The sequence below is a fragment of the Nerophis ophidion genome, linkage group LG09, assembly GCF_033978795.1.
Source record: "Nerophis ophidion isolate RoL-2023_Sa linkage group LG09, RoL_Noph_v1.0, whole genome shotgun sequence".
Lineage (NCBI taxonomy): Eukaryota > Metazoa > Chordata > Actinopteri > Syngnathiformes > Syngnathidae > Nerophis > Nerophis ophidion.
In genome coordinates, this window is record NC_084619.1 from 43437272 (window position 1) to 43464242 (window position 26971).

General features: G+C 41.9%; 1 protein-coding gene across 1 annotated transcript in view; it reads left to right on the forward strand.

Annotated features, from left to right (window-relative positions):
• The window catches only part of pitx3 (paired-like homeodomain 3), an 81319-nt gene that overhangs the window by 14275 nt on the left and 40073 nt on the right, over positions 1-26971 (forward strand). Inside the window, exon 2 of the mRNA XM_061911030.1 lies at positions 19398-19515. Coding sequence (XP_061767014.1) covers positions 19407-19515 — 109 coding nt within the window. The 5' untranslated portion in view covers positions 19398-19406. The remainder of the gene's footprint in view (positions 1-19397; positions 19516-26971) is intronic.

Below are 26971 nucleotides of genomic sequence, written 5' to 3' on the forward strand. Positions count from 1 at the left end.
CACCCCAAGAGACTGTTCCAGACCGCGGGGGGGAGGGGGGGGGCTAGGGCTGGGAGCGGTTCAGGTGGGGTCGTTCAGCGCCATGCCAAGCCACAGCCTCTAGCACAGCCGCCATCACCAGTTTTTCGTCATGCTAAGCCACGGCCGCCAGCACGGCCGCCACCACCGGTCTTTCGGCCTGCTAAGCCGCAACCCCCAGCTATGCCACCTCCACCTGCACCACGGCTAGCTGCACCACGGCTAGCACCTGTCGCTACTCCACGGCTAGCACCAAGACCAAGTCCATGGCTAGCACCAAGACCAAGTCCAAGGCTAGCACCACAACCTGCTCCACGGCTAGCACCAAGTTCAAGGCTAGCACCAAGTCCACATCCAAGGCTAGCACCAAGTCCACGTCCAAGGCTAGCACCACGACCAAGTCCACGCCAAGCACCAGTGCCTGCACCACACCAAGCTCCAGTGCCTGCACCACGCCGGGTCTCAGTGCCTGCACCACAACAGGTACCATGGCCTGCACCACGACAAGCTCCAGTGCCTGCACCACGCTGGGTCCCAGTGCCTGCACCACGCCGGGCCCCAGCGCCTGCACCACGACAGGTACCATTACTTGCTCCACGCCTAGCACCAGTACCTGCACTGTGCCAAGTGCCGCCAGTCGCAGCTCCATGACGCCAAGTACCACCAGTCGCAGCTTCACAACGCCAAGTGCCGCCAGTTGTAGCTCCACAACGCCAAGTGCCGGCAGTCGCAGCTCCATGACGCCAAGTGCCGCCAGTCGCAGCTCCACGACGCCAAGTACCGCCAGTCGCAGCTCCACGACGCCAAGCTCCAGTGCCACCAGTAGCAGCTCCATGCCAAGACCTGCCGCCTGCCACGATGAGGACGCGTCCGCCTCCTTGTCGGCCACGGATGTGGCCACTACGTGGTCGTCCGCCACGCCAAGGGCGCCGACCTCCTTGTCAGCCACGGATGAGGCCACTACGTGGTCGTCCACCACGCCAAGGACGTCGACCTTTTCGTCGGCCACTGATATGGCCCTTCCTGGGTCGCCCACCTCGTCAGGTGCAGCGGACCTCTACACGTCGCCGCCACCTGACTCTGCCCCGGTGGATTCAGGGACACGAGGTCTGGCGACCCACCGCCATGTCCCCCTCCCGCCCTCCCATGACTCTCGATCATAGTTTTTTTTTGGACATCTGGGAGATGTCCTTAGGGGGGCTCTGTCACGCCTATGGATGATGTTTTGTTTTGGTCATGTTCGGTTTTGTTTTTTGGACACTCAGTTCCTGTTTTGTACTTCCTGGTATGTTTTCGTTACCATGCCAACTCATTAGTTTTCACCTTGTCTTCATGTCACGCCCCTGTCTTCTTGTCTCACACCTGTTTGCACTTACCATTTTCATTATTTAAGCCACAGTTACCAGGTAGCCAGTCTGGCAACATCACCTCCTTCACGCCCTCGATCACCTGCTATGCCTTTCATGCCATTGATCCATGCCCCTTGTCTTTTTCCAAGTAAGTTTTTGTTATTCATGCCATTGTGCAAGTGTTTTTGTTTCATGTTTGTAGTTTGTAGCCTTTATCCCAGTCTTTTGTTTCATAGCCCAGGTTTTGTACCTCCGCCCTTGTGCGCGCTTTTTGTTTATTCCTTTTTAGTGTTAAAATAAAGATGTCTTTACCTTCACGCCATCGCCGTTTCCACTCCATTCGCTTCGCATCTCGGGAAAACAACCCAAGTCCAAGTCCAAGTTTGACATAAAATAAAAACTAAATAAGATAAGGCTCAAAATGGTGTCTAAACAAAACCTTTCTACATATAAAGTGCTTTTTTTGATTGATTGATTGAGACTTTTATTAGCCTGGCTAACTTGGCAGTAAGAGGATATATGGGCTCATTGTTCTTCCACCATAGAAGTTGGTCAAAATCTAGTTTTTAATGCATACTTGCCAACCTTGAAGCCTCCGATTTCGGGAGGTGGGGGGTGGGGGGCGTCGTCGGGGTGGGGCGTAGGTGTGGTTGAGGCAGGGGGCGTGGTTGGGGGCGTGGTAAGAGGGGAGGAATATATTTACAGCTACAATTCGCCAACACATGTTTTTTACATATATTTCATATATATATATATATATATATATATATATATATATATATATATATATATATATATATATGTGTATATATATATGAAATACTTGACTTTCAGTGAATTCTAGCTATATATATTTATTTTATTATATATATAAATAAAATAAATAGTTGAATTTCAGACGGCACCTATCAAATACACAGTAAGAAAAACACTGTTGGTCTACTAACTGTACTGTTCTTGCTGGTTACTAAAAAAACAACAACAACACTTACCTTTCACTATTTGAGTAACCTTTGTTCTGCCATTTGCATATTGGTGAGCAATCTCCGAATCCGGGAACATATCCTTTACGGATTTGTTGTAGACATCCGTAAGGGAGAACGGGATGTTGCTTCCAGCTATCAGCATAGCCATCTTTGTCCCAGCATAAGTTACACCATTGGGACTCCATTTTGCAAGGTGGCCCATAATACTGGGTTGTGAACGATGGTGCGCTGCAGACGCTTTGTGCTTCGCTAACCGTTCATGACTGAGTATATCCGTTCGGCCACCGTGTTCAATGGAGAAGTCTGTTCTACAAAATTTACAGGCAACATACCCCTCCCCCTTCGAACTCTCCTGGATAAACTGAAATTCTTGTTTCCATTCGTTTTGGAACTTGCAAGCGTATTTCTTCATTTTGCTCGTCAACGGCGTCACCATGACTGTAACTTCCTCGTTCTTCTGCTTCGTCTCCTTGTGTTTGCAGTTTTTTATTAAAATCCGTAGATGTTGTAACGTGATTGGGAAGGCAAGCTGTTTATATAGTAGGAAAGCGGACGTGGAAACAGGCTGTCCTCACTCAGGTCCGGCTGAATTTCAGGAGATTTTCGGGAGAAAACTGCTTCCGGGAGGTTTTCGGGAGAGGCACTGAATTTCGGGAGTCTCCCGGAAAATCCGGGAGGGTTGGCATTTAAGTTTTAATGCAATATGGACTTAAATATGCTGCTATGAAAACATTTGTTATTGCTTTAGCCCTGCCTGACTCGCCGAGGAGAGGCTGCTTGAATGCGGTGGTGACGCTTCAAATGGGTTAGCATGTGTTATGAGAGTAGCATATGTATGTGTGTAACCCTTTAATATGTGACAGCGTGTGAGGTGAGTGACGTCAGTGAGTGTGTGGGCAAGCGAGGTGAGGGAGGGTAGCGTGAGTGCGGGAGTGGCTGGTGTTTTGTTGGATTGGCTGTGTGTAAGACCTCAATAAAGCCACGATTTGCAACTAATCGCCGGACTCTTCATTTACCCTGGAGTCCGGAGCTGTGGAAACCCACTGCCGGGTAGAGTGAAGGGTGTTTCCCCCGAGAATACATCAGCCCTGGAGGAGTGTCTCCCCTGCACTCCTCTACTACGGTCTGGGAGCCAGAAGCAGGAAAGGTGCAACACATGTTTGATGTGTTGTCAGAAGCAGCTGCTAAACAATATCGGCAAACCTCCGTCCTACATTGTTGTATCGCGCAGCCAAAGTGTTCCCAAACGGGAGATCTTAACGAGGCAGGGGGGTCTTCCAGCTCTGGCTTTTACATGTTGTGCTAGCCCAGTCGCTGCTAGCATGTGTATTCGTTTGGTACACCTCCGGACCGAACCGAAACCCCTGTACCGAAACGGTTCAATACAAATACATGTACCGTTACACCCCTACAGCCAGCGTATTGTACCGGATTTGTAGCCGGGCTTCCTGTCTATTTTGAGCCAACAATCAACCATAGTGAGCCATTGTATTGGGATGTTGTGTTGTGTAGGGAAAGTCAACTAAAAATTGGATGGACGGTGGCAATCACCAGTGTTCATATTCTGTAGTGTCTGGGCAAAAAATTTCAACCCAAAACACCTACTAAACAAGGCTGCCGGGGCTGGCACGAAAGTGCAGTCAGCATGAGGGGGCTTGGTAAGGAAGGCTTCATTTATTTTTAATTTAACAACTCTGCCTCTCAAAACTAATCGTTTTGGAAGGCAGCCAGAAAATGGCTTGAAAGTCTGTACAGCGAAATCTATGCAAAAGTTTGACCACAGAACCATCTTAACTTTTTTTCCAGGAAGAAGTCAAGTCAAGTGACTACAAGCAATTGAAAGTACAGTGCAGTCTGAATCTGAGGTAGTGAAAAATAAAACCGTGTTGGTATGTCACATTCCTGAAATACACGGTGGTAAAAACCTGTCACTTTGTGTGTTAGTCTGTAGTTCTGGGGGTTCCCGCAAAAATTAGGCTTTATTGCTGGTTACCTCTGCCAAGAGGTATATTGTATGTCAGTGTTTTTCAACCTTTTTTGAGCCAAGGCACATTTTCTGCTTTTAAAAAAATCTGGCGGCACACCACCAGCAGAAATCACAAAAAAACTAAACTCAGTTGACAGTAAAAAGTCGTTGTCGCAAATGTTGGATATGACTTTTAACCATAACCAAGCATGCATTACTATAGCTTTTGTCTCAAAATAAATGTACTGTCTCGACTTGTCACATCACACCGTATGAATTTTTTGCTGTTATCCTGTGTGTAGTGTTTTAATTCTTGTCTTGTGCTCCTATTTTGGTGGCTTTTCCTCTTTTTTTGATATTTTCCTGTGGCAGTTTCATGTCTTCCTTTGAGCGATATTTCCCGCATCTACTTTGTTTTAGCAATCAAGAATATTTAAGTTGTTTTTAATCCTTCATTGTGGGGACATTGTTGATTGTCATGTCATGTTTGGATGTACATTGTGGACACCGTCTTTCCTCCGCAGTAAGTCTTTGCTGTCGTCCAGCATACTAAATTTGTTTACTTTGTGGCCAGTTCAGTTTTAATTTCATTCTGCATAGCCTTCCCTAAGCGTCAATGTTTTTTCTTAGAGGCACTCACCTTTTGTTTATTTTTGGTTTATGCATTAGACATCTTTTTACCTGCACCATCCCTCCCGCTGTTTCCCACATCTACAAAGCAATTAGCTACCGGCAGTGCCACCTACTGAGATGGAAGAGAATTACACGGTTACTCTGCCTAGCTCTAGACAGCACCGACACTCAACAACAATACATAATTTGCAGACTATAATTTCTGGTTTGCAAAAAATATTTTTTAACCCAAATAGAGGAATTTAGATAATCTCCCACGGCACACCAGACTTTATCTCACGGCACACTAGTGGTTGAAAAACACTGCTGTATGTAATAGCTGGGGTTTGTCTGTCTGTCAATCAGTCAATCAGCCAGTTAGCAAAATAACTCAAAAAGTTGTGGGCAGATTTTCATAAAATTTTCAGCAAACATCAGAAATGGTATAAAGAACAATTGATTAGATTTTGGGGTTTATTTGGATCATTTCTTAACTTTAAAATTCAATAACAGTCCTAAGTCAGAATAAACTTCAACTTCAACTTAGTTTATTCTATCTGGTAGAATTAACAGGAAACCCCTTTACTGTTGTTTCAAATTCTGTACACACTATAATGTAGTTAGTAGTACAACAGAAGCTCAAAACCGCTGCAAAATACGGACAGACCAGTCATTGGCAAAACTACATACAACAACAAAGGAGCAGTGAAGAAAACAAAGAAGAACAAAGTGTTTACTTTCCACCCTTGGAAAGTCTTAAAGCAAGATGACAGGAAGAGAAAACAGGATCAGAAGCCCGACATACTTCTTCCCCAATTGCCAATACAGGTACATCTGAACCGAGAGGTAAGTTGTGTTGTAGGCAACTTATATTGGCTTAATTGGTTGTATCCACCTGACGTCACGCCTGGCTCATAAAATATATGTGAGTCTCGAAGTGTTGTCATCGTGTTTTGGGCGGAATTTTGTCTTTCTTGAAGAAAAATGCCATATACTTGCGTTGTTTTAGGCTGTTGGAACCGTTCAAATTGCGAAAAGAATAAAAGTTTCTTCAAATTTCTTAAAGAGGTAATCAAGAAGGGCGAAAGATTTCAAGATTTTACGCAAGAAAATGAGAAAAATGGCAAGTACTCCAGTTTAATGGAGCAGAGTCAAAGAATGCACAAGTTTGCAGTGATCATTTTAAAATGTTTTTTTTAATTATTTCATTCATTTAAGGTCAAAACCAAAAAAACTATCAACATAATGTTAAAATAAATTATGACTGAAAATTAGCACAATGTATAAACTTAATATATGCCCCCTTTAATAAAGATTTGTTTGATATACTTTTTATGTTAGGACAATTCTGGACATTATTTGTATTTTATCATATTTTGGAGTTCTTAAAACTCCTGGTTGGTACAAGTGAAGTAGAGTGAAGTAGTGAAGCACCAACTTGGGGAGTCTAAATAAAAGAAAGCAAATGTAAGCAAAACCTAAACAAATTAAGCTTTTACGAAAGGCAGGAATCATAAATTAAGCTTTCAGCACATGAACAATGTTGAGATCTATAGTTATGTTTTGCTTAAGATGGGGAAAAACACGAATACTCATCAACGGTACGTGCAACTACCGTAAGGCAACTAACATGGCTGTAGACGCAAAGTTAAATCATGAAATACAACATTACCCGAGCAAAAATTATGCACGATTTGTCTGGGAGAGTTTTGAGAGCACCAGATAGTTCAATATGTCTGGAAACGCGATCGACAGATAATACTTGAGATTACTTGACAAATCTTGTCTTGATAACATACAGGGATAGATTCCATTGCATATTTAGATTTTTTTTTTTGTTTGTATCCTCTTTTAATTTGGTAAGATCTAGACCCTTTGCATACTTAGATAGTATGTGTTTGCTGCACAGTAGCCATATTGGTTTGGTGGCCCACCACTTTGTTCACTTTCATTCAAAAGTCACGTGTCTGAATGCAACCTCTTGTTGTTTGACTGATGTTAGTAAGGTACTGACATGTTGTTTGCTTACTGGCCTTTTTTTAGTGTGCGCTTCTCCTTAGACACAAGTGGATGAACTCCATTGCCTACATTTCAGGACTCTTCTTTCCGCCTGGTCGAATTCTTATGGTTTTTTATTCGAATGATGAAAATATCAGCTAAAATAACATCCAATTTGGATATAAAACACCTACTGGTAATTAAGATCAATTGAACTTTTTGACTATTTTTTTTTTTCGTTGAATGATGGTAACTGTGAGTGTGCACTGTTCATTTACCTGATGGCTTTGAGGGTGCATCATTTGTTCACAATACGGCCCTGACCATCTTTTCAGGATTTGTTTCTTGCGTGGTGCATTCACTCAGTAACAGAATTTAAGAATTTGATGGAGAAGAGATCCAGGCATGCCACAGGCACTCCCATCAGCAATATGGCCAATGTGCTTCATTTCTTCCTACCTTAAAACCATGCACTCATGTACCTTCCCTGAAAACTGTTATCGTATTTATGTCATGAATGTATTACATTTCATTATTATGTATAAAATAACTGTCTGTATTACTTGATCTAACATGCATAGATAATATTTGGACATCATTTCAGAGTCGTCCGTATTGCATTCGTGATGCATCACAGAATACTTTTTCCACCTCTAATACAAAACTACTTGGTCAACTTGATTTCATTACAACATTTCACTTTCAGGTCATCTAAAGAGGTGAATATTGAGAAGAAGTGTGTGCAGCTCACCCAAAGGCTTTCAATTTATCAGTGTTTCAGTGAAATAAGTAAAGGTGAGATACTAACAATAGATCTCTTGTACATCATTTCAATTTAAAGGAAACTTGTACTTTTTAGTTTTATTTTGCCCGTCATTTGCAATCCCTATGTGAGACAAAAACACATCTTTCCCTTTTCTGTGCATTTTAAACATTGAACAACTTCTCGTATTAGGCAGCTAACAACGCAGGTTATTGAGATTCATCTATAAAAACATCCAAAAAAAGCGTGTCTAAACAAATACAAACCAATAGAACACAGCAAAAGACCTGGCAGCAACGCCAGGAAGCATTTTGGATCTAAGAAGTGGGGATTATTTTGACAACCATCCCATCAGTCTGCATTCCAGTGGGGCAACATTGTAAGTCACTATTTTGTGTTCTTATTTGAAGCATTTTGCAATAGTACTTAGGCATGGGCCGTTATGAGATTCTGACAGTATGATAACCTTAAGCAAAAATTTTGAGGTATAACAGTATTAAAATGACAACTCTATAATGTGTGAGTTTTTTAATTGTATTTTTTTAAGGAAGACAACTGTTTTTTAAACAATATAATGGAACATGATGATCATGAAGTATGTGTTGCAACTCGAATCACCAACATAAAACAACATTTATCTGTAAACCTTGTTCCTTGTGTCAAAGTGTTTACTATATGTTGTCTGTTTCTCATGTGCTAGCTGAATCCAACAGAATTTTCACTAAAAACTTGGAGAGATTTTTTCATGCCCTGGATTTTTACGCACCACGCTTCATGATCAGTTTTAAATCCAAGCGTAGAGATGTTGGACAGACATTGGCTGACTTGTTACAGAAAGTTGATTTAAAGGTGAGTTTACTTGCATGCTTCTTATGTCATTTTTATATTGCTTTACAAATAATACACTTGTGTGACATCAATGGTTACAAGTCATTTCAAAGTCACATTGTAGACCGGGGGTAGGGAACCTATGGCTCTCAAGCCAGATGTGGCTCTTTTGATGACTGCATCTGGCTCTCAGATAAATCTTAGCTGACATTGCTTAACACGGTAAGTAATGAATAATTCCGCTGGTAATCACAGTGTCAAAAATAACGTTCAAAATATAAAACATTCTCATGCATTTTAATCCATCCATCCGTTTCTACCGCACCTGTTCAAGAAGTCGCATTAATGGTAGAAAGTATTTTGTTTATTGTTAGTTAGCTTCAGAATAACAATGTTATGAAAAAGAATAAGATACTTATCATACTCTAAACATGTTTGTCTTACTTAAAAATGCACACATTTAGTTGTACTCAGTCTTAAAAAAATATTATATGGCTCTCACGGAAATACTTTAAAAAATATTTGGTTTGTATGGCTCTCTCAGCCGAAAAATCATGAAAACCTCCCTGAGATCACTCCTCTGCACTTGGAAGTTACTGTATCGTAACTCATTGAAGTTTGAGGGTTTTCACACATCTATCATCTCTCTAAATTATAGTGAGTTACATACACAACATTCTATTGTTTCACATGTCTCCTGAAACTTTTTTTTTTTTTTTAAACCGTTTTGAAGAACTAGCATCCTATCTAGGGGAGATTTGATTTGAGGTATTTCTTACAGCAGAGGACGCTGGCTCTCAAGAAAGTTAAAATGTATGAAAGGATCTGGCATACCTTAAAGTGGTTAGTCATAAAATAAAACCCGAGCAATAAGTTACATCTGTCCAAGATCCTTTATACTCCAGAAGCGCTTTTTCGTTTTTAAAGACCTGCTGCAGAATACCAACGGTCAAAGATCATTGATTTTGAGAGTGCTTTGGTGTTTTTAGGAATCTGTTGAAAAAGTAACTTGTTTTTTTTTAACTAAACTTAGGAGCCAATTTGGTATCATTACAGGCTTGTATCTGGCCTGTGGGCTGCCCGATGAATAGTCGTGATGTATGTAATTCTGCCTCCGCCTCTACTGAGCCTGATGAAACCACTGCAAAGGAACTTATGACTTTTGCATTTTCCTCTCTCAAAAAGTGGTTCACCACATAGATATGCTTTTCATGTGACAATTTCATGCATTGTGATAGTTGTAGTGATGAGATCAGCAGTTCCTTTGACTGTACTGAATCACTAGAATCAGTTCCTTAAATTGAGTCGTTCAAAAAAAATCTGTTCACCGAATCCCCGCCCCCCCTCCAAAAAAAATGCCAACATAAAAACTAAATGTTCTGTAGCAAAGAAAATGTAAACTTAAATATGCAAACAAAAAGAAAATAGATACCTTCAAAATAAAAAAAATAAATTAAGAGCCAGAAATGCCAACATAAAAACTAAATGTTCTGTAGCCTATGTTTAAAAATATAACAAAGAAAATATCAACTTAAAAGTGCAAACAAAAAGAAAATAAATAGGCTACCTCAAATAAAACAAAACAAATATTAAACCAAGTGCCAGAAATGCCAACATAAAAAATAACATTTCTGTAGCTTACATTTAAAAATACAAAAATGGAAATATCAACTTAAGTTAGCTTGGAGAATGAATGGAGATCGGATGCCAATGGCATGAAACATATCCCCTCGACGGGTGGAGAATCACTCGCGGCATTCCGGGCATTGGGGAAAGCAGAGCAGAGAGCGAGCGCGCTGTCGTTCACTGAGTGATTCATGTCGTTAATCCGCGGTGAACGAATCGTTCGCTCAGTCCCTCCCCCAACCCCCATGATGTGTAGCTGGCTGCGTCGTTCGCCGACGTCGAGGGTTCAGTGAGTAACAGAATGCGGCAGTTCCACTCATACCGGCATGGTCGCGGCGGAGCTCAATTGAACTGAGAAAGGAACGAATCAGTCCATGAAGTGATTCGGTTCAGTACGTTCACTCAAAAGATTCGTTCGTTCAAACGAATCGTTCGCGAACGACACAACACTAGATAGTTGGAGTGTTCTCTCCATTATAACAAGGGATTCATTCATTTCACCCACTTTAATAATATTGAAATCTTGTTGACTGTAATTTCCTTGTCTATGTTAAGAAATCCCTGTCATCCTCTCTTGAAATGCGTGTCTGATGTTTTTATTTTATTTTTTTCTTACAGGATTCTGACACTAACAAGGCATGGGCACAAACAACTGTTTGTTTGCTGATGGTTCTCAGTGAAGACAAACTTACCCCTTCCAATGGCCTCTATTTTGAATGACAAATGACCACAATCATCATTAAGGGGGGTATTGTGATGTAAGGCCCCCCAAACTTACCATTGGCACTTTGCCTCTTGTTTAACCTGCCATATACTCTGCATTTGGATTATCCAAAGTCCATGAAAAACACTTTTGGTTTCATTCAAATAGTGATGGTTGTCTTGGGCCAAAGCAAACTCCCACCAAAACTGCTGTCACTTAAAAATCTCTTGCTGAGTTTGAATTGCAGTTAGTACAGTAAGTTGTGTTGTTTGACATTTGTTTAACCTGCCTCGCCTCAGCTGTGTTTGTTGTTTTTGATGTTTTATTGTGCACCTATACGTCAATTGTTTGTGACCTTAGATTGTGCACTTTTCACTGTATATTGTTTGTAACCTTAAATTGTGCACTTTTTACTGTGATCATTTTATGAGTCCAAAAAAAAAATCTATTGGAGATTCTACATCTATATTGATGTTGTAATTGCACAGTCGTCAATCATTTTGTCACCATTCAGTTGGTCTAGAAGCATCTAAGTCAGACATATGTTGGTCAACATTTGGTACAGAAAAACTTATTGTGATTCTTTCATACAAAAACTAAAAGGCAAAAATGAATGATTTAGGTTAATATAACTACTTGGGCTCTTTTTTTGAAATGTTAAGAAAAAAGTAATGCATTCTTGATGCATAATGTGTTGGCAATTATGGAAGTAAGGTTTACTTAATATTTTAAGGCAATCAGTTTGCATGGTTTTATCCAGTGCATCAAAGTCTTAAGTTGAAATAACTAGTTGCAGTTAATTTAGTATGAGTAAAGCTAAATTAAATAAATAAGAAATCATGAATAAAGACATGGTTTATAGCACTTTAAATCATTAAACTGTGTAAACTTACCAATCATTGTAGCCTGTACTTCATCATGAGTGCTTCAAAATTAATTTAAACAAAACATATTATAGTTACTTTACCTCAAGTGCAAAAGTATTCCACTTAAAAATACTTTGATCATACAATGCAAAAACATTTATTCTGGTCAACTAAAGTCATAATGTTATTTTACTTAGTTTTTTCAAGGCATTTGGTTTACCTGTTTTTTTTTAAAGTAATAACTAATTTGTTTTTACAGTGCACATTAGCTTATGTTTATGTCAGAAGGCTCAATTTCTCTGTGTGTGTATACAGTATGCGAGCAGCCTTGCCCCAACCAGTAAAGACTAAGATAGTAAAAGACTGACAGGAGAGTTCACTCTTTTTATTCCAGCAACATAGCTCAGAAAATTATTTGTGGAATTTTATGAAACGCTCAGGACATGTCAGAAATGGGTTAAAGAACCGGTGATTAAATTTTGAGGCTGATTCAAATCACCGTTCGAATGTAGAATTAAAAAAAAAAAAAAAAAAACCTCTGTCTTAAATGTACATCTATGTCTCAACACATTTGCCTTAGCATGTAAAGCGCATTTGTGAACTGATAATAAATGAGAGGGGATGAGAGATTTTCATTACACTTCAACATGGAAATGCTGCCTCTCTGCTAGGTCAGACTTACAAATGAAAGTATGTTCTTAATTGTCTTACCCTGGATAAATAAATGTTAGATATATATATCCATCCATCCATCCATTTTCTACCGCTTATTCCCTTTCGGGGTCGCGGGGGGCGCTGGCGCCTATCTCAGCTACAATCGGGCGGAAGGCAGTGTACACCCTGGACAAGTCGCCACGTCATTGCAGGGCCAACACAGATAGACAGACAACATTCACACTCACATTCACACACTAGGGCCAATTTAGATATATATATATATATATATATAAATATATATAAACTTGGAAGTAAATGTATATATACTACATTACCCAGAAGGCCTAGCACTGTAGACAGGAGCATTAATTAGGTTTGAGCTTCACTGGAGGATGACAGTTGAACAATTGAACAATAAAGACTTGATATATTTTCAGTGATGGTCAGTAGTGCGCTACAAGTAGTGACATTGCGTAACTTTACTACATTTCCCTGTAGCATGGCAGGAGCGTTGCTCGATCCTTTTTGAACAGTAGTAATCCCTGTAATTTTAGCTTTTTGTAGACCCATGTAGCGATGTAGCATCCTTCAAATGCGCCACGCTAAAAAGAGAGAAAATGTACTGTTAAGCCAGGGGGAAAATAAATAAACAAATACAGAGAAATTCCATGATGATTTGTTGGTTTACGTACGATGGGTCACAATAGGATAAGGTTAGGGCAAAACATTACAGGCAGGCCAATCAGATGCAACATAGATCTGGTTGATCTGCCGATTACCACATGCTTCTTAGTTGCACACTGGTAAAAAAGTTACATACAATAAGATTCCAGTACTGGCACAAAAGCAATGTTAAGTTTTATGGATTTCAGTTCATGTAAAGATGGAGTTTGTGAGAGATGTTTTGCACTTTTCATTTGACCAGGTTATTATAATTTTGTCTCTATGGTTTCTGTTGAAACAGTCCTTTATCTTGTGCTTGAAAGTCTCCATTTCAATAGAGAGTGCACATGTTGGTGTTTATTCATTATTATCATTATGTCACTCCCTTTTATTTAAGTTGTTTCCAGCTTCTTTTCCTTCATTGTATACATGGTACCGCAACTTTGAAAGTTAAAAGAAAAGTTAAAATGTTAAAAAGCCAGACAAATGGCATGTTTCCAGTTTGTATTTCTTTCATTAAATAAACTGAGAATTTTTTATCTGCCTATTTGTTTGGTGAAAAGTTGTACATTAATTTGGGATATATTATTTATACATATGTAGTGTTGCTATAGTGAGTTACTTTTGCCGTGTAGCTTGCTCATCATTGTATATATTGTTACATGTTGTGCGGTTGACGTGTGCATTTGAGTGCCCCTCAGAGACACAGTTGTTTGGCCAAATAGCGATGACTGAACATGTGTGGTTAAATTGTGGGTTTGTGGCAAAGGTGCGAGGTTGCACATAATTCATATGGATTGAGTGCATTTGCGTGAATTGCCGCCATCGCGACATCACAAGATCCTAGAGAGACTGAAAGTTAATTGACATTTTAATGCAATTTTTTGGTTCTCAAGCATGTCTTGACTGCATGACATGTTCTCGAGCTGGTGTCGGAGGGTTAAAAACAAATTCAATGGCCGCCCATCAATCCATAGCCAGCCCAGCTTTGGAAACTTCTTCAGCTTGATGGCATCCCTCACCACTGGTGTTCATCAGTTCTGGGATTACTCCCACACCAGGCACAGACAACCTTGCGGCCACAGCTCCAATTGGCTGCCTCGACAACAGAGGCATGGAACATGGTCCAGTCGGACTATTTATTATTACTGTCTGGAATGGACTTATGTTGTCTCTAAACTTAAGTTTTGGCAACAACTAATGGTCACAATAATTAATGACGATACGCTCACGACGCAGTAAGTTGAATGATATGGACACGTTTGCTACTGGATACTTTCTAATTATACGTTTCTGCCTTTGAAACCTTGTGCAGTATGTGTTAGTATTATGCGAAAAAAAATATTTGATATTTGTTTAATTTGACGAATGTGCTGTTTTATCTCCTCTCTGAGCTGCTACCTTACCGTGGTAGAGGAGTTTGCGTGTCCCAATGATCCTAGGAGCTATGTTGTCTGGGGGCTTTCATGCCCCCTGGTAGGGTCTCCCAAGACAAACAGGTCCTAGGCGAGGGATCAGACAAAGAGCAGCTCAAAGACTTCTATGGAATTACAACAAAATGAACTCAGATTTCCCTCGCCCGGACGTGGGTCACCGGGGCCCCGCTCTGGAGCCAGGCCCGGAGTTGGGGCACGATGGCGAGCGCCTGGTGGTCGGGCCTGTCCCCATGGGGCCCGGCCGGGCACAGCCCGAAGAGGCAACGTGGGTCATCCCTCCAATGGGCTCACCACTCATAGGAGGGGCCATAGAGGTCGGGTGCATTGTGAGCTGGGCGGCAGCCGAAGGCAGGGCACTTGGTGGTCCGATCCTCGGCTACAGAAGCTAGCTCTTGGGACGTGGAACGTCACCTCACTGGGGGGGAAGGAGCCTGAGCTAGTGCGCGAGGTAGAGAAGTTCCGGCTGGATATAGTCGGACTCACCTCGACGCACAGCAAGGGCTCTGGAACCAGTTCTCTCGAGAGGGACTGGACCCTCTTCCACTCTGGCGTTGCCGGCAGTGAGAGGCGACGGGCTGGGGTGGCAATTCTCGTTGCCCCCCGGCTCAAAGCCTGCACGTTTGAGTTCAACGCAGTGGACGAGAGGGTAGCTTCCCTTCGCCTTCGGGTGGGGGGACGGGTCCTGACTGTTGTTTGTGCTTACGCACCAAACAGCAGTTCAGAATACCCACCCTTTTTGGGTACACTCGAGGGAGTACTGGAAAGTGCTCCTCCGGGTGATTCCCTTGTCCTACTGGGAGACTTCAACGCTCATGTTGGCAACGACAGTGAAACCTGGAGAGGCGTGATTGGGAACCCGAGTGGTGTTTTGTTATTGGACTTTTGTGCTCGTCACGGATTGTCCATAACAAACACCATGTTCAAACATAAGGGTGTCCATATGTGCACTTGGCACCAGGACACCCTAGGCCGCAGTTCCATGATCGACTTTGTAGTTGTGTCATCGGATTTGCGGCCTTATGTTTTGGACACTCGGGTGAAGAGAGGGGCAGAGCTTTCTACCGATCACCACCTGGTGGTGAGTTGGCTGCGATGGTGGGGGAGGATGCCGGACAGACCTGGCAGGCCCAAGCGCATTGTGAGGGTCTGCTGGGAACGTCTGGCAGAGTCTCCTGTCAGAGAGAGTTTCAATTCACACCTCCGGGAGAACTTTGAACATGTCACGAGGGAGGTGCGGGACATTGAGTCCGAGTGGACCATGTTCCGAACCTCTATTGTCGAGGCGGCTGATTGGAGCTGTGGCCGCAAGGTTGTTGGTGCCTGTCGTGGCGGTAATCCCAGAACCCGTTGGTGGACACCAGCAGTGAGGGATGCCGTCAAGCTGAAGAAGGAGTCCTATCGGGTTCTTTTGGCTCATAGGACTCCGGAGGCAGTGGACGGGTACCGACGGGCCAAGCGGTGTGCAGCTTTAGCGGTCGCGGAGGCAAAAACTCGGACATGGGAAGAGTTCGGGGAAGCCATGGAAAACGACTTCCGGACGGCTTCGAAGCGATTCTGGACCACCATACGGCGCCTCAGGAAGGGGAAGCAGTGCACTATCAACACCGTGTATGGTGCGGATGGTGTTCTGCTGACTTCGACTGCGGATGTTGTGGATCGGTGGAGGGAATACTTCGAAGACCTCCTCAATCCCACCAACACGTCTTTCTTTGAGGAAGCGGTGCCTGGGGAATCTGTAGTGGACTCTCCTATTTCTGGGGCTGAGGTCGCTGAGGTAGTTAAAAAGCTCCTCGGCGGCAAGGCCCCGGGGGTGGATGAGATCCGCCCGGAGTTCCTCAAGGCTCTGGATGCTGTGGGGCTGTCTTGGTTGACAAGACTCTGTAGCATCGCGTGGACATCGGGGGCGGTACCTCTGGATTGGCAGACCGGGGTGGTGGTCCCTCTCTTTAAGAAGGGGGACCGGAGGGTGTGTTCCAACTATCGTGGGATCACACTCCTCAGCCTTCCCGGTAAGGTTTATTCAGGTGTACTGGAGAGGAGGCTTCGCCGGATAGTCGAACCTCGGATTCAGGAGGAACAGTGTGGTTTTCGTCCTGGTCGTGGAACTGTGGACCAGCTCTATACTCTCGGCAGGGTTCTTGAGGGTGCATGGGAGTTTGCCCAACCAGTCTACATGTGCTTTGTGGACTTGGAGAAGGCATTCGACCGTGTCCCTCGGGAAGTCCTGTGGGGAGTGCTCAGAGAGTATGGGGTATCGGACTGTCTTATTGTGGCGGTCCGCTCCCTGTATGATCAGTGCCAGAGCTTGGTCCGCATTGCTGGCAGTAAGTCGGACACGTTTCCAGTGAGGGTTGGACTCCGCCAAGGCTGTCCTTTGTCACCGATTCTGTTCATAACTTTTATGGACAGAATTTCTAGGCGCAGCCAAGGCGTTGAGGGGTTCCGGTTTGGTGGCCACGGGATTAGGTCTCTGCTTTTTGCAGATGATGTAGTCCTGATGGCTTCATCTGGCCGGGATCTTCAGCTCTCACTGGATCGGTTCGCAGCCGAGTGTGAAGCGACCGGAATGAGAATCAGCACCTCCAAGTCCGAGTCCATGGTTCTTGCCCGGAAAAGGGTGGAGTGCCATCTCCGGGTTGGGGAGGAGACCCTGCCCCAAGTGGAGGAGTTCAAGTACCTAGGAGTCTTGTTCACGAGTGGGGGAAGAGTGGATCGTGAGATCGACAGGCGGATCGGTGCGGCGTCTTCAGTAATGCGGACGTTGTATCGATCCGTTGTGGTGAAGAAGGAGCTGAGCCGGAAGGCAAAGCTCTCAATTTACCGGTCGATCTACGTTCCCATCCTCACCTATGGTCATGAGCTTTGGGTCATGACCGAAAGGATAAGATCACGGGTACAAGCGGCCGAAATGAGTTTCCTCCGCCGGGTGGCGGGGCTCTCCCTTAGAGATAGGGTGAGAAGCTCTGCCATCCGGGAGGAGCTCAACGTAAAGCCGCTGCTCCTCCACATCGAGAGGAGCCAGATGAAGTGGTTCGGGCATCTGGTCAGGATGCCACCCGAACGCCTCCCTAGGGATGTGTTTAGGGCACGTCCAGCTGGTAGGAAGCCACGGGGAAGACCCAGGACACGTTGTGATGACTATGTCTCCCGGCTGGCCTGGGAACGCCTCGGGATCCCCCGGGAAGAGCTAGACGAAGTGGCTGGAGATAGGGAAGTCTGGGCTTCCCTGCTTAGGCTGCTGCCCCCGCGACCCGACCTCGGATAAGCGGAAGATGATGGATGGATGGATGGATGGTGCTGTTTTATATGAAAATCTTGTTTATTGAAGGACACGTATTACGTATGTCGAGCTTGTGTACTGTTGTGTGCTTAGCTGTTGTGTAGCTGCTAGTTTATAGTAGCGCACACACACACACACGCACGCACGCACGCACACACACACACACACACACACACACACACACACACACACACACAATCACGCATTCTGTCTTTTTCCTCTAAATGTTTTTTTTCTCAAAGTGTGTAGGAATAGATGATAACCGTTTTAAAACCTTTAAAGGGGAACCACATTTTTTTTTTTATTTTGCGGCTGCCTTTAATTCACAATTCTTATGTGTGAGAAGCACGAACTCACAAGTTTTTCTCTTTTTATGCATTCTAACTCATAAATCAACACTCGCAAAAGTCAGTTAACAATGAAGCCAATAGGAGTAGCTCTCTTCCGTCTGTAAAGCGCTCTAAAAACATCCAAAAACCTTCAACGTTTTATACACACACTGTAAGAATATGTGTAATGAACTAACAGGTACATTCATAATAACTTGCAATATTTACGTATTCTGACATTTTAAGCATTAATTTCATAGATGCATCATTACATTCACTATTTCTTACAACAGCAACTACAAACTTTGTACTACTAACCATGTTCATGAGAGCAACAAGGACTTCTTTGAACATATTATGATCAGAACCTTGAAGCCTGCAAATAAGGAGTATGATCTACAAGTTTCAAAAGCTGAGTGATAAGCAGATCCAAGCAAGAAGCACTAATGCTAAGTGCTAAACAAGAAGAACAAAGTACAAACATAATAAAACATTCACTTACTGTACAAAGTCTGCTCTCAATGGGATGGTGGGATGTTTATATTTCCGGTTTAGATGAATAATTTATAATCCTCTGATTAGAAAAAAAGAGAGATGTGGGCACAAACAAGCATCTTTTCATGTCTTTCTCGCAAACTCTGGGCTTAGGTTGAATCTCAAAGTTGACCAACTTTTCGGTTTATGGACACAACTTTCTACTATAAAGTGAGAGGCATAATTTATAATGGACAATACACTTTAACTAATGCAGAGGCAAAGCAGCAGCTCAAAGGCTCAGGATGTCAACAGCTGCATAAGCTTGTTAATGCTCTGTGATCACCGTGCGCCATAAAAAGTAGTTCCTTGGCATTAGCGCTTATAGTAACAATATTGCTAATACTTGGTTAATCACGGGATGTAAATGAAGTATTGTGTGCGACTTGTAGATGTTTTTTAGAGGCTTTATTGGCACAATAGATGACTCCCGTTAGTTGCATTGTTAGCCACCTTGCACTTGTCTTATATTACAAAATAATGTAAAATATAAAAAAGAGAAAGACATATGTGAATGATAGGTACACTTCTAAAAATGTGCAGTTCCCCTATAACTGCATGATTGACTCCTAAAATTGTACTTTTAAGTCTAGCATCTAATGATGGATATGGCACCAAATCAGGCACCAAGTAATAATGATAATTATAAATATACATACTCTACATGGTATTGCATATAAATAATAAAGTCCGTTATTAATAAGGTTTTTTGAAAGGGTATTATTAATTAAATGAATGGTGGACCCTATGTTGCATCAAACATGTATTTATTTGTGTTTACAGAGCCTGGTTATGGATTTTAACCTCTTGACGGATAGTGATGCCCGCAGCCCGGCGCTGTCGCTGTCCGACTCAAGTACCCCTCATCACGAGCCCAGCAGTAAAGGCCAGCAGAGCAGTGGTCAGTGCCTTAAGTTCACCAATAAAGTCTGTCTGTCAACTAAAACTCTCTCAGCCCTGGGGGCGCCCCCTAGATTAAGCGGGTCCTTTTGCCATATGTTAAAATATTACTTTTCTTTGTCTGCTGTGAGAATGTACTGCTTTATAATATTTTTATTTTTATTATTAGTTTGTGTTCTTAAGGAGTAGATGGTCTTCAGGATCTGTAAATCCAACATTGGAATAGGATAGACTTTATTCATCAAACAATGTAGAAATTATGTGGTTGCAGTGCAGATACACAAACTCAACAAGATTCCATCCATCCATCCATTTTATCGGGACGAGCTGCATCCTAGGTTGTAACCCAGGCGGGGTACACCCTGGATAAGATAAATATATACACATATATACATATATGTACAAAGACTTTCATTTAATTCACAATTTATCATTGAGTAAAGATAAATGATAGAAATGTATATATATTTAGAATTATAAATATATATATATATATTTATACTGTGTATATATATATATATATATTTATATATATATATATATATATATATATATATATATATATATATACGGTAGAAAAGGACGGACAGCACAATACAATAGCTTAATTTAAGGTAACATAACTACAAACGTAACCAATATGAACATGGTAGATTTAAACATTAAATAAAATAGAATAAACAAATGTAGACAAACACATTTTTACAGTAGAGTTCAGAGTGCACATCGTGCTGTTAACAAATTGTGAGCGCTGCATGGAATTTTAACTACAAGGATGATGGTGATGTTGACTTAAGTCTTTGCATCTGACCGTTTCGTTATTTTATCTGTTAAGTGGATAATTTACGCGGGTTACACTTAAATTTCTATTGCGACATCCAGTGGACATATTTAGAACAGCATTTTGTTATTAAATTGCAGCAAATTTTTTTACCGAGCAAACTCCTTTTTCGGGCAGAATTAAACCAGTTTGCGGGCCTGATACGGCCTGCGGGCTATATATATATATATATATATATATATATATATATATATATATACACATATATATATATATATATATATATATATATATATATATATATATATATATATATATATATACATATATATATATATATATATATGTATATATATATATATATATATATATATATATATACACATACATACATATACATACATGCACATATACATGTATATACACACATACATACATACATATACATGTATATATATATATACATATAAACATAGATATATATACAAACCCTGTTTCCGAATGAGTTGGGAAATTGTGTTAGATGTAAATATAAACGGAATATAATGATTTGCAAATCCTTTTCAACCCATATTCAGTTGAATGCACTACAAAGACAAGATATTTGATGTTCAAACTCATAAACTTAATTTTTTTTTGCAACTGTGGTTTTATGAAGTGTTCCTGAGCCCATGTGGTGATATCCTTTACACACTAATGTCGGTTTTTGATGCAGCACCACCTGAGGGCTCAAAGGTCCGTAATATCATCACTTATGTTCAGTGATTTTTCCAGATTCTCTGAACCTTTTGATGATTTTACGGACCGCAGATGGTAAAATCCCAAAAGTCCTTGAAATAGCTTGTTGAGAAATGTACTAAAACTGTTCGACAATGTGCTTACAAATTGGTCACCCTTGCCCCATCCTTGTTTGTGAAATACTTAGTTTTTCATGGAAGCTGCTTTTATACCCAATCATGGCCCCCACCTGTTCCCAATTAGCCTGCACACCTGTGGGATGTTCCAAATAAGTGTTTGATGAGCATTTCTCAACTTTATCAGTATTTATTGCCACCTTTCCCAACTTGTTTGTCACGTGTTGCTGGCATCAAATTCTAAAGTTAATAAATTATTTGCAAAAAAAAATGTTTATCAGTTTGAACATCAAATATGTTGTCTTTGTAGCATATTCAACTGAATTTGGGTTGTAAATGATTTGCAAATCATAGTATACCGTTTATATTTACAAATAACACAAAATTAAAATTTTAAATGGCAATTAAGACAGTTTGTTTATGGTTCACACAGAATTAAATGCAGATAGATATATTTTTTGTCATTATGCGTGTACTCCCACCTCCAAAAACATGCACCTTGGGATAGTTTGATTTTCAACACTAAATTGGCCCTCGTGTGTGAATGTGAGTGTGAATGTTGTCTGTCTATCTGTGTTGGCCCTGCGATGAGGTAGCGACTTGTCCAAGGTGTACCCCGTGTAACCTATATTTAAAATACCCATTAAACACATGCATACAGTGCAAAGACTTTTATTGTGGAGGGTTACTTCCTGCCCCAAAATGACGCTCGCTTCCTCTTAAGGAAGTGCTGCGCACTTCACCACGCTCTCTCGTGTCTGCTGTGGCTGTGGTTGCTGTGAGACGCACTGGAGAAGAAACTCTCAAAATCTTCTCATCCTCACTCTTTGCAAACATCATAATTAGCCAACATGTTCGATTAACAATCGGGCCGTGCACGGTGTGTTGTTTTGCCCTCAATTACTCAGGTCAGATTTTTTTTCCGGGAATGAATACCCGTTGACCCAAACAACCTGAGCTCCCTATCCGCCTTTGAACTCAACTCAACAAAATGGCGAACTAAATGCGGTAGGACAAGCATTTTTTTTTTCCTCCGCAGCGAACGTTTTGGATTACTTTTGTTTTTGGAACTGAACTTTTGGACTGACGCATAAGTCGTTGTGTTTGTGTACCTTTTGAACTGAACTGGGGACTGAATCCGAGAAGGAAGCAGGACTGTATCTTTTATTTCTGTTTTGGGCATTTTTTCGTGGTATTTATGTTTTTGTGTCAATACATTTAATGCAGTCAAACCCAAGATAAATAGTTGTCGTCATCTTTCATACCAATGCAGTCAAACCCAAGATAAATAGTTGTCGTTATCTTTCATACCAAAGGCTCCTGGACAAACCATCTTCTGTAACATAATTTACACTCTTAACCCGCCTAGCCCATGCTAGTGTTACACCCGCCTTCCGCCCGAATGCAGCTGAGATAGGCTCCAGCGACCCACCGCGACCCCAAAAGGGACAAGCGGTAAAAACTGGATGGATAGATTGACGTGTACTATAGACATAAACAAACCCCGTTTCCATATGAGTTGGAAAATTGTGTTGGATATAAATATAAACGGAGTACAGTGATTTGCAAATCCTTTTCAACCCATATTCAATTGAATGCACTACTAAGACAAATACATTTTTTTTTTTGGGGAAATAATAATTTACTTAGAATTTCATGGCTGCAACACGTGCCAAAGTAGTTGGGAAAGGGCATGTTCACCACTGTGTTACATCACTTTTTCTTTTAATAACACTCAATAAACGTTTGGGAACTGAGGAAACTAATTGTTGAAGCTTTGGAAGTGGAATTCTTTCCCATTGTTGTTTTGCGTAGAGCTTCAATCGTTCAACAGTCCGGGGTCCCCACTGTCGTACTTTACGCTTCATAATGCGCCACATATTTTCAATGGGACACAGGTTTGGACTGCAGGCGGGCCAGGAAAGTACCCGCACTCTTTTTTTACGAAGCCACGCTGTTGTAACACGTGCTGAATGTGGTTTGACATTGTATTGCTGCAATAAGCAGGGACGTCCATGAAAAAGACGGCGCTCAGATGGCAGCATATGTTGTTCCAAAAACTGTATGTACCTTTCAGCATTAATGGTGCCTTCACAGATGCGTAAGTTACCCATGCCTTGGGCACTAATGCCCCCCCATGCCATCACAGATGCTAGCTTTTGAACTTTGCGTCGATGGCAGTCTGAATTGTTCGCTTCCCCTTTAGTCCAGATGACAAGATGTCGAATATTTCCAAAAACAATTTGAAATGTGGACTCCTCAGACCACAGAACACTTTTCCACTTTGCATCAGTCCATCTTAGATGATCTCGGGCCCAGAGAAGCCAGCGGCGTGTCTGGATGTTGTTGATAAATGGCTTTTGCTTTGCATAGTAGAGCTTTAACTTGCACTTACAAATGTAGCGACAAAATGTATTTAGTGACAGTGGTTTTCTGAAGTGTTCCTTAGCCCATGTGGTGATATCCTTTAGAGATTGATGTCGGTTTTTGATGCAGTGCCGTTTGGACCAGATCTTCTGCTGGTCAACCCCCAAGTTCTTTCGATGACACTTAAGCTGGTTTTAAACGAATCCCAGACAGAGTAGCTATTTTGACATTTTATTCCAAAGCTCTGGAGAGACCACTCTATGAACAACACATTCCAATCGCATCGCCCAAGTTGATCTGGCTATTCTACGGAAGTCTGGCCTTTTTCCCTATTTCACTCGCCCCCCTCCTCCCCTTCCCCTCCAGAGCGAATCCACATATCTATTCTCCTTTTAAGCCTGGGACATTTGAGATAAGAAGAGCGTTATGGCTAATAGTCACATTCCAGGCCCAAGGTCTACACATGCCCACCACTTCAGCTGCTTTCAAACACAACTGGAGAAAGAAAGAAACAACTCTTGAATATGGATATATGTAGATATCCCTCCCTGTCAATCCCCCTTCAGATCTTCTACAAAAGATTTCTAACACAATTACAAAACTTCTAAAGCACCTGCCCTAAATTCAAGTTTTAGCAAGCTCGCACAAAAAAAAAAAGCATTGTTACATGGGAGATAGATGGAGGGAGTCCACGTCAAAGTCGTCATGGTCAGCGAGGGAAACTAGCAATTCTCGAAAGTCACCACTTTGCTTGATCCCCTCCAGAGACACAGCAAACTCAGAAACAGGGTGGGGTTGATCTTCTACGGCTCTAACAATGATGCGGGTACATAGAGACCTAGCACAAGGTGCGATAAAGCAACCGCATGAGGCTAGTGTGGCCAAGAAAACTGCAAAGGAGACCAGGACAGACTTAATTAGGTCAGTCCACCTGCCAAAGGTGCCTTGAAGCCAATCTTTGAAGGGATCAGAGACACCGGAAACTTCAGTAAGTTCCTTAGACAGGGCTTGGAGGCCCTCTAAGGCCCTCTGGACCGAGCCATTGGAGGCAGTGTTGTTACGAATGAAGGTACAGCATTGGTCACCAAACATTGCACACACATTCTTTCTTGGCAATGCGGTTCTGGATGGCTATGAGGGAGGTCGGGGCAAGTTGTTCTGCAAGTCCCTCAACTGCGTCACGAGTCAGGTTGGTCAGTCTCAACAGAATATAAAAAAACATAGTTAATGCGTTCTACATTTTTAATAGCAGTCACAGGGAAAATATCACCAATGATAGGAAGGTTCTCGAAACCTGCACACGATTCACACAACAATTTATGTTGTCTGGGGACCCACCTTGGTTGCCCTATTGCATCAAAGTAAACACCATCAGAGTTTCTCATCAAATCAAGGGAGCCCCTTACACTCCTCCTAGATAGAACATGGCGGCGCCGGCAGGAAGTCAAAGAGGCTGCTGAAACAGGAGTTCCAAGGGGTGTTAATTTGACGTCGGGATTCTAATGTACCATCTGTGCTCCCCAAAATACCAGAATAAATCAGACCGTGCCCAAGGGCCTATTTTGGAGCCATCTATCAGTGTGGTGCACCAGGAAGGGTCAATGTCAACCAAGTTGTTGGAGGACGAAGAGGGTCCTGGGAATTGAAAACACGTGTAATTCAGCTGTTGGGCCACAAAGTGAAAAAGTCGGGTGGTATTGTCAACAGGAGGGTACACAGTAGCCAACAAATCGCACCCTGGCGGCGCGGGTTCAGAAAACAAGGAGATAAGGCCGTTTGAGTCATTTGTGTCAATCAACTTAAAAAGGGCGGGGTAAGTGTGGTGAAAGGGACATCCAGCGGAACAAGCAACACAGTCACCCATATTTTGGCTCTTGGCCATGCTAGTCATCCACCTGAGCCACAGGTTGCCTGCACCCGCTCGTAGGGTCAAAGCTACCAGGTCTTCAGTGGTGATGTCATTAGTATACACACATGTGAGAGCCTTTGAAACGTCACCGAGGTTGAGTGGCACTTTAGGTGCTACAGAGGGGGCAGAGGTAGTTAACGCCCTCTCAAGGACATTAATTTTGATAATCCCTTTAGAGTCTGTACCAGACTGGTCAACCCCCAACACAACATAAAACGGACTGAGCATGACACCCACGTTAGCAATTGTAAGAGCGAGGGGGTTCTGTGAACGATCAAAATTCCTCTGAAAGGTCATCCCTTTCAGAACGATTTTGAATTGTGGAGGTCTGCTGTAATCATAGGGTCAGGGAGATTCCTATGCCCTGTTTAGTGGGTTACCTGCGTCCACGAGGAGCACCACCCACTAGAGTATGTTGTCTGCTTCCGACACCAATGGTTCAGGGTTGAGTCGTAACAAAGATAGAGGTTACTACCACGGTAATAGCTATTGTGTCCCCCGCAATCAATCACACTGCACAGGTAAAAAAAGTAAGTCTTGCTGTCCCCCTTGATCCCGTCTATTTCTATTTATTTTTATTTTTTTGTCCTGTCCAGCTTCTCAGGCAAATCATATAGTTGATGTAGATGCCCATATCGGCTGTTCAGATTTACTATACAAAAGAGAAGTGTAGGATACTTCTCTTGTTGCCTTATTTGAATTTGACTTTATTAAATGTATTTATATTATCATTTGGTGCAGCCGGGCCGGAGCAGGAGGGGATAGAAAGAGAAAAAAAGGAAGACAGAGGGGGACATTTTGGGGATAAGAAGGGGATTAGACATAGAGACAAAAACAAAAACAGCAAAAACACAACAATAACAACAACAAAAATAGAACAACACCAGCACATACGGTATGTACAAATATGATCGTAAAAGTGATAGCAAATAAGCAGTTAGTGAAATAAATAATATAGAAATGACATTTAGCATTTTTACACTACAACTGGAGCAATACTAAACCATTAGAAAAAGCGCTATTGATTATGAACAATACCAATAGTTTACCTCTATTATCAACAATACAGTTGTTCAAATGCAACAATACGTATACATAATAACTAGAAAGATAAATAAAATTAAAAAAAATAAATAAATAAATAAAAAGGAATACCGAAAGATGGAGGGGAAGAGACAGAGGCAACCTATATTAATCTTGTAGATTGTTATAGTAACAATAGGTTAAGCTTTGTCAGTATGCCATGTGTTACCCAGTTTACTCTAGGGCAATAACGTTGATATATGTTTGATGAAACGTGATTATGTGCATGAGTGTATGTATGTATATGTACTTGTATATGAACAGAATGTGTATATGAATGTTTGTACAGTAAATGTATATGTACAGTATATGTATGTTTGTACAGTGAATGTATATGTACCGTATGTGTATGTTTGTATAGTGAATGTATATGTACAGTATGTGTATGTTAGTACCGTGAATGTGCGTGTAGATGGACGAACTTGGAATATGTAGGTATGTACTCTTTTGTGTATGTATGTGG